The sequence below is a fragment of the Sorex araneus genome, chromosome X, assembly GCF_027595985.1.
Source record: "Sorex araneus isolate mSorAra2 chromosome X, mSorAra2.pri, whole genome shotgun sequence".
Classification (NCBI taxonomy): domain Eukaryota; kingdom Metazoa; phylum Chordata; class Mammalia; order Eulipotyphla; family Soricidae; genus Sorex; species Sorex araneus.
In genome coordinates, this window is record NC_073313.1 from 205,624,582 (window position 1) to 205,633,567 (window position 8,986).

General features: G+C 38.2%; 1 protein-coding gene across 9 annotated transcripts in view; it reads left to right on the top strand.

Annotated features, from left to right (window-relative positions):
• Window positions 1-5,234, top strand: part of DYNC1I2 (dynein cytoplasmic 1 intermediate chain 2) — a 56,580-nt gene extending 51,346 nt beyond the window's left edge. For 6 of the 9 annotated variants that reach the window (XM_055121963.1, XM_055121970.1, XM_055121962.1 and 3 more), the window contains 3 exons: window positions 30-170; window positions 2,227-2,352; window positions 4,592-5,234. In XM_055121963.1, the coding sequence (XP_054977938.1) occupies window positions 30-170; window positions 2,227-2,352; window positions 4,592-4,705 (381 nt within the window). In that variant the 3' untranslated portion in view covers window positions 4,706-5,234. The remainder of the gene's footprint in view (window positions 1-29; window positions 171-2,226; window positions 2,353-4,591) is intronic. The other 3 variants (XM_055121964.1, XM_055121966.1, XM_055121969.1) reach the window with 1 other exon arrangement.
• Window positions 5,235-8,986: the final 3,752 nt, after the last annotated feature.

Below are 8,986 nucleotides of genomic sequence, written 5' to 3' on the forward strand. Positions count from 1 at the left end.
TGTGCTAAGAATCTTCTTTTCCCTTTCAGAATAACAAGCCTTTGTACTCCTTTGAAGATAATTCAGACTATGTCTATGATGTCATGTGGTCACCCACACACCCAGCCCTGTTTGCCTGTGTGGATGGCATGGGGAGGCTGGATTTGTGGAATCTCAATAATGACACAGAGGTGAGCAGAAAAATAACAAAAATTGCACAGAAAAACAGAAAATTGGAGATTTATTGAATAATTTGTGAAATTTCTTTATCCCAAGGAATGTAAACGGGCTGTGTGATTGTGGCTTCATCACAAAGAAGCCAAATAAGCTTTGTATCCTAAATAATAAACAGCATGCTGTGCAGAGCTGAAGGGAGAATAATGTTGCCAAGAACACTGGGGCATTTCTTTTAACTTCTGAAAAGCACTATCATGTCTCTAATATCCTGGCGAAGTCTCATTCATAAAGCAACTAAGATATTTTTCATTCAGTAGGTTTAGAAAGCAAATATTTTTAGGCTGTTCAAGTCTACCCATCTTTATTGTGGATTTCTAAACGACCTCTTGAAAGAATTAAATATCATCCGTGAACATTTGTCTTCATATGACTTATTTGAATGAAGGAAAAACTCATTTTCGTTTTCATGAAGAATTGAAAACAAAATGTTATGGTACTAAAATGTAAATATATAAACCACCAAACCATTTCCCAAATGCTATACTAAAATTACTTCTTGTCAATGAAATTTAAGTGCCACTTTTATTTTTAGCCATAGATATTTGTGCCAGCTTAGGGAAGCTTAAAGTGTTTCCGGAATTCTATATTACTGTGAGCTAGTAAGAAGCAATGTGTCAGGGCTGGAGCAATAGTACAGAGGAAAGGGTACCTTATATGCATGCCACCTACTGGAATTTGATCCCCAGCACCATATATTGTCCACTTCCCGCCCCCCAGCCTCACCAGGAGTGAATCTAAGCACAGAGCCAGGAGTAATCTCTGAGCATCATCAGGTGTGCCCCCGCCCCCCAAAAAAAGGAGTTTGTCACAATTCTATCAGTAACAGTTTCTGAAGTAAAAGTCTTGGTGTGTATTCCCTTTACCCCTTTCTTCCACATCTCTTTTTGTTTTTTAAGGCATCTTTCCAAATCATTTGAAAATGGCTAGTTATATAAGGCAAAGAAGTTGTATACTTGTATTGTAAGAATTTCAACTGTATGTTAGCTGCTTGTTTAACAATTTGAGAAACATTTAAATATTGTTAGGAAAAAGTATTTCTTTTTGGATAATTGGACTTACCTCACTATACATTATAGTTGCCTAGAATTGCACCAGTTTTAATTTCTTAGCCTGGGTTTTGATGTTGAAGATTTGTGGTTACAATTAAATTTATATCTTTCCTAGATCATAAACTCAGTGAATCTGGGTAAAAATTTTTTCTATAATGATTTCATCATTCTGAGGGATTAAAATCACTTGGGTATCACTAATGTTAGAGAATTGTTATTTATCAGATTTCAAAATAATGTGTTATATTTTTAATCTTAGTCAAACACTGAGTATTTTCTTTTTGTGTACAAAATATCTGCAGCTTAAGGAGATATAGGCAGATTCCAAAAAGTTGGTACCATTGTATTGGTGCCATCGTCTTGCTCTATGCCAGGCAATTCATGAGAACTAGAGGCTCGGGAAAGACCTATACTGCACCTTCAAATATGAACTGTTTCTGGGGACAGTGGCTCAAATCACAGTTTTTAACTAGAGATGCGAGCTACAAAAGTAATTCCTATCTGCTAAAATTGAACTGTAAACTGTTTATGGGGTTTTTTGAAATTTTTTTTAATGGGTTTTTAGCCATCTGTTTTCAAATAGCTTGACTTCTTAAAGAAGTTAAAACAACAAAGAACCCTTTATCAAAGAAAAGTTCTTTCAAAATGATGTACCAAGTCATATGTGAGAATTTTTTATATAAGAATTTGAGTTATTTTCCCAAACCATTTTCAAGAATTGACTATAATGTCATTCATAATGTATCATTGAAGAGGAAGAAAGTTGGGGGAATTCTTTTCTTCTCTATTCTTTTCTTTCCTTTCCTTTTTTTTTTCTCTTTGCCTCCCACAGTTCGAAATTCCTTATTTTAATTTGTGTTTTTTGGAACATATATTGGAAGGAAGACTAATTACTTTCTTACACGTTGATAGAAATCCTGATGAAACTTTTAACATTGTACTATATTTTAAATGATTCTAGGTACCAACTGCCAGCATTTCTGTGGAGGGTAATCCTGCTCTCAATCGTGTTCGATGGACCCATTCTGGAAGAGAGATTGCCGTGGGAGATTCTGAAGGGCAGATTGTTATATATGATGTGGGAGAGGTATGAGGCTCATTTGTGTAATTTTGATACATCTCTAGCATTCACCACATTGGAGGGACAGTATCTTTGAGGCTAAAACTAGTCTTTGAGGTTCACAAATTGTATGAACCATATGTTTATGAAGATAAAACAATTTTCATCAGTGAAGTAGCTCTTGAGGTTACTTGTGTCCACATGCAACAGATCTTGAGAGCAGTTTGATATATAAGAAGTTGATGTTCTTTGAAGCATGCCTTGCTGGAAACTTAAAGGTTTTTATTTAAATATTATTTTATTGCTTATTTATCTTTGGAAACTTAATTTTTTTTTTTTTTGCTTTTTGGGTTACACCCCACATTGCACAGGGGTTACTCCTAGCTCATGCGCTTAGGAATTACTCCTCGCGGTGCTCAGGGGACCATATGGGATACTGGGAATCGAACCCAGGTCGGCCAAGTGTAAGGCAAACACTGTACCCACTGTGCTATTGCTCCAGCCCCTGGAAAATTAAAATTGTTAAGGTTGAAGAAAAAGTTTGGTGTTATAGTTAGACTTTGGGGCTTTACAGAATTGATACTAACATAAAATTTTAATTTCTTCTCTTCAGAGACATACTGGGGCAAAGCAGTAGAAATCAAAACTGATTACTTGGGAGACATGACTATGGGATATATGAATCTTGACTCAAGCCTTGTTACGAGCCATTATCATTTAATCCAATAGGATGAGTTACAAGTCTCATCTTCAGTGCTTGGGTCAGCTATACACAAACAAGTATCAGTTCTTTATTTTCTCCTTTTTAGCTCTGACTAGTGGGTTAGTCACTCTGTCACTGTGGTTTATGATTTCGCATCTTTTCTTGACACTGAATGATTTCTGGCTACCAGATCTTGAGGAGAGGAAGGTAGAGTAAATCATTTAGAACAGTCCGTTGGACTCTGCGCACATGGAAATGCTCTTTCTGCACTGGTTCCCATCTGGTCATTTCTAGAAACATAATATCTAGGGAGCACTTGAAAAGTGTCTAGTACAATGAAGAACTAAATTTAAAATAATTTAAGTATTTTTTTTTAATTTGAAGTAATTTGAATGTAAATTATCATGTGTGGCTCATAGCTTCCATATTAAATATCACTATCCTTGATCTAGTCTAATGGGATATAATTTGGAAGCAGCCACAATCTTTTTTTTTTTTTTTTTTGCTTTTTGGGTCACACCCAGCAATGCTCAGGGGTTACTCCTGGCTTTGCACTCAGGAATTGCTCCTGGCAGTGCTTGGGGGACCATATGGGATGCCGGGGATCGAACCCGGGTCAGCCGCGTTCAAGGCAAACGCCCTACCCGCTGTGCTATCGCTCCGGCCCCAACAGCCACAATCTTATCCCACAGAGGTTTGTGTCATAAGGACAATTTTAGATTTTTTCCACTATTATAGTTTTGGTCATTGGACTGCTCTAGTGAGGAAAAAATACTAAAAGCCTCCTTTTTCTTTTGCTGTTGCTACCTCACTAAGGTGATATTTAATGGGAGTGGACAGAGAGATAGTACAGTGGGTAAGACACTTGCTGTTGGCCCAGGTTTAATCCTTGGCACCACCTGTGGTCCCCTGAACATCTGCCAGGACAAAGCCAGCCATGTGTGGCCAAAATAAAAAAAGAAAAAGTTTTTTTAAAAAGGTGGCATACCTCTGTGTGTGTGTGTGTGTGTGTGTGTGTGTGTGTGTGTGTGTGTGTGTGTGTGTGTGTGTGTGAGACTCAGGGCTTCAGAAATGCAGATCAGGTACTCTACCACTGAGCTACAGCCCTGATTCTACAATATACTCTTTGATGAAGCTACTAAGATACCAAAAAAGATTGTCTTATGCTAATGCCTCCCCCAAAGAAACCAGCTGTTATGAACCGTGACGCTTCAACTGTCTTATACTAGGAGTGCTGCAAGAAGTAGAAGTAGAATTTTTTAAGTTATTCCTCCCACCAGCAAAATTCATGAGGATTTAGTCTTAGAAAGTATCACTGTTATTCTCCCTTGCACTGAGGGAGATAATGGCAAAATCATTTCAATGGCAGTCAAAACACCCTTCACAGACACCACCTTTTGTTTAAAAATGTTGTGAATCAGTGTTAGTTCCTCTAATTATGGAAAGGTTATTCGGGTCAGTTATTACTTTTTAATGAAAAAATTACTTTAAAAACAACTGAATAATAGTGGGTAAGATGATTCTTCTCTCCGGGTACATAATACCATGCCTTCCTTCCAACAGCAGATTGCTGTGCCCCGGAATGATGAATGGGCACGATTCGGACGAACACTTGCAGAAATCAATGCCAACCGAGCTGATGCGGAGGAGGAGGCAGCCACCCGAATACCTGCTTAAGCTCTTGAAAGGGGTCGTGTAACTTTAGTGGGTGGGGCAGACTCCAAGTAGATCATAAAAGTACTTGCATGCTTCTGTTTAAATGCTAACTAAAAGGAAATTTCATGGATTAACTGTGGGTTTAATGCAGCAAGCAAATCTTACAATGTCCCTTTTTATATAACTTCTTGTTCTTTGAATTTGTGTCATTTTTAATACAGCTGATTGCCTTTGCAGTGTGAAGCCTTTTCAGATTCTTATATACAGGTGTTTATTTGGTATTAGTTATCTTTTTGAATTCTTTTCAACTTTTGACACTATAACTATTATTTTTAAAGCATATACTGAATAAGTTCTGCATATTTTTAAATAATCACAAATTCCTGTTATACTGATGTTTCACTAACCATAATATGTAGGAATGTTGTTTATTCTTAGCTATAGCATGCATACAGTTATCCAGACTCCATTCTAATATTCTTTTTCTGATTTGTAATTCATGAAATGATAGCTACCTATAAATAAAAACAAATATGCTTTAACTTTTAAATTTTCGGTTTGATAATTTTTCTTACAGTCTTAATGTTTCTACTCTCTTACAAAGCGTCTTATTTTTCATTTCTTTCTTTAAGCATCTATTCCAAATAACAAGTATCAATCTCATAAAGCTTTCTACCTGAAAGCACAACAGATAGTATACTGTAGCTTTCCCATTATATAAACTGATGTGTAGATAGATAATTGCTCAGTGAAAAAATTTCTCTCTGATCAACTTTCACTCTACTCCCATATTTTATATCCAAAATATACTTAGTATAAAGAATAAGTGGAAAGTTTTCTTTTGTTTTTAAGCATTAAATATTATAATCTTATTAGCTTCCTGTTATTTTCAGTAATTGAAATTACTGTGTGCATGAACTAAGAGTTAAAAATCTCCTTTAAGAGAAATCAGGGGGCTGGAGTGATAGTACAGTGGGTAGGGCGCTTGCCTTGCACGCGGCTCACCTGGGTTCAATTCCTAGCATCCCATATGGTCCCCTGAGCACCAACAGGAGTAATTCCTGAATGCATGAGCCAGTAATAACTCCTGTGCATCGCCGGGTGCGACCCAAAAAGCAAGCAAGCAAATAAATAAATAAATAAATAATAAAGGTTAAAAAAGAGAGAGAGAAATCATGATTGCAATGGGAGTGAAGGAAAACTGCTAAAATGAAATTTGCCTTTGATCAGCTGCATCTTGAGACCCATCCCACAGCCTTGTCTATAAGCCTGAAAAGTAAATGATAGATATCTAAGTACCAGTGTTGAAATCAGCATATTTCAGGACTAGAGGAAGGACAACGATCAGACACTGAGTTTGCTTAAGTATCTCATCATTATCAAATTTTTTAAATCTTTCCCCTATCCCTTGCCTTGATTTTGACTGTTGTCCTTTTAAAGATTTGTTGTTGTTTTTGTTGTTCATCTGTTTTTAGGCCACACCTGACTCTGTGCTCAGGAGTCATTTCTGAAAATGTTCATGGAACCATATATGGTACTGGGAATCAAAGCAATGTCAGTAGCTTGCAAGGAAATTGCTCTAGTCTTTGTACTGGCTCTCTGGCCTTGTTCTTTTAAAGTTTTAAACCAGAAAAGATGGAAAATTAGAAATAATTTGAATTTGAACATTTTTGTTTTATTTCCTATTTTTTTTGTTTGTTTTAGAACCACACCTGGCAGTGCTCAGGGATTACTCCTGGAAATGCACACAGGGATCACTCCTGACAGTGTTTAGGGGACTATATTTGGTGCCGGGGATTGAACCCAGGTCAGCCGTATACAAAGCAAGCACTCTTATCACTGTACTATCTCCCCTGCCTCATTTCTTTTTAAAGTAATTCTATAGAACCAGAGAGATAGTAAGACAGCAAGGCGCTTACTTTGCTTGCAGCCCACCCAGGTTCTGTCCCCAGCACCACATTATGGTTCCCTAAGCACCTTCAGGAGTGATACCTGAGTGAAAAGCCAAGAATAGCCCTGAGCACAACCAGATGTGGCCCCCTCAGGAACAAACAAAAAAAGATAAATTCCAAATAATAAAACTACCTTTGAGTATTCCTCCATTCCTCTTGGAGAGCCCGGCAAGCTACTGAGAGTATCCTGCCTGCACAGCAGAGCCTGGCAAGCTACCCATGGCATATTCGATATGCCCAAAACAGCCACAATTCAATATGCCCAAAGCAGCCACAATGGAGACGGTACTGGTGCCCGCTCAAACAAATCAATGAACAATGGGGTGACAATGCTACAGTGCTACCTTTGAGTATTATCATAGTATAAGAAATAATTAGGTAGGCATATTGGACTTAATGCTAGTTCTAGCTCAGATACTCAAGAATGTTATTATCCCAAATTTTCCATCTCCTTGCCTCATTCTTTTGGTCTCAGAATCAAGTTTGGATTCAGTGATTCTAAATTTTTTCCAGCTTTTAAATTACTAACTATAGTTACTCCAAGCAGATTTCCATTTCTATATATTCCGCCTTCATAAGTTGGCACCCCATAGTATCTGAGAGTGAATTTTTTTCTATCAGCAGGCAGATATCTCAGGGTCACTATGTTTGTGAGTCCAAAATTTGATTTTAACAGCAAACACCCAAGGGAACAGCAACTGAGATCTGGTCTTTAGTAGGAAGCTGACCACAGGGGAGAAGGAGATAGAACTGGATTGGTCTAGGGATCAAGGGTACACTGGACAATAGTGGACAGAAGGGGATGTGCTGATGGACGACATGGTGCTGGGAATGTATTATGCATGAAACCTCATCATTTACAATATTGTAAACTACAGTGCCTAAAATATTTTTTAAAAGATTTGGTTTCATGACCTGGAGCAATAGTACTGCAGGTAGCCCACATCCCTAACATGCTAACTAAAAGGAAATAGATCTGAATTCAGTCACTGGCACCGCATGTGACCCCCTGGAGCCCACCAACAGTGATCCCTGAGCACAGTGCCAGGAGTAAGCCCTGAGCACCACCGGGTGTGGCTCCAAAACCAAAAGAATATTTTTGATTTAATTAGGATGCCACTGTTTTTGTATTATAAGCAGTCATCCCATGACACTAATAGTTTATGTACTTCAGTTCTCAGTTTGCAATAATAACTTAAAAATGGAGAAACATAATTAAAACCAAGGTTGGAAATCAAGAGATGTGATGAATCAGATGCTTCTTTGTGTGTGTACATGCTTTGGACATACCCAGCAATGCTCAGGGTTTACTCCTGAACACAGAGGACCATTTGTGGTGCCAGAGATCAAACCAGGGTCAGCCACTTGCAGAGCAAGTGCCTTCCCCTGTACTATCTCTCAGGCCCCATGTAATGTATGAACTTTAAAATTTTTCTTTCTATAAGACATTTAGGGAAGGGGGCCAGAGGCCAAACTCCAGGAGTCACTCCTGGCAATACTTGACCCAGCTGTTTAAAAAAGATTTGGTACTCAGGTCAGTGATGCAGTGGTGCTTTGAGTGGAATCATCTAATACCAAGATTGAACTTGGGGTCACTAAACTATCACCCAAGCCTTAGAATAATGGCATTTATTTTTGATGGGTGGGATGGTTTGCACACCCAGTGATGCTCTGTTCAGGGATCATTCCTGGCAGGGCTTAAGAAACCATATGGGGTGAAAGAGTTCAACCTAGGCCAGGTGCATGCGAGGCAAGCGTCCTACCCTACTAATCTCCAGCTCCAGAGCAATAGAATTTTAAACGTTTCCACGACCTTGAAATTGCAATTTTGCTGTTATTTTCTAAATAGGAAAAAAACTGTAAAATTAAGATATATATCAAAGCAAGTAGAGCTCTCCAATTATAGCCCTGTGGCTGTGATAAAAATGAGCTGTGTCAAACATATTAAAATCAAAGGTGGCAATGTCATGATCAGTCTTGGATACTTAGGAGTTAAGAACCCAGGGGTGGCCTCTCCTTGCTCTGGAGAAGTCTTGAACCCCTTCCCCCATCCCACCCCCTCTCAATTTCTTTCAATAGTACTATTTTTTTTTAATATACTTTACCTTGGTTGATGATTCAGTGATGAATTCCCATTGAGTTGTTTTTGCCTTCTCCAACTACTTGGGAGGCCAGAAAGAAATTTTTGCTTTCCTGCCATCTTCTTGGTTTGGGTAACATCTCTGGGAATCTGATTTTTGTTTTGTTTTGTTTTGTTTTGTTTTGGGGCCACAGCCAAAACTGTTCACAGAGCTTACTCTTGACTTTGTGCTCAGGGATCATTCCTGGTGGTGATTGGGAAACCATATAT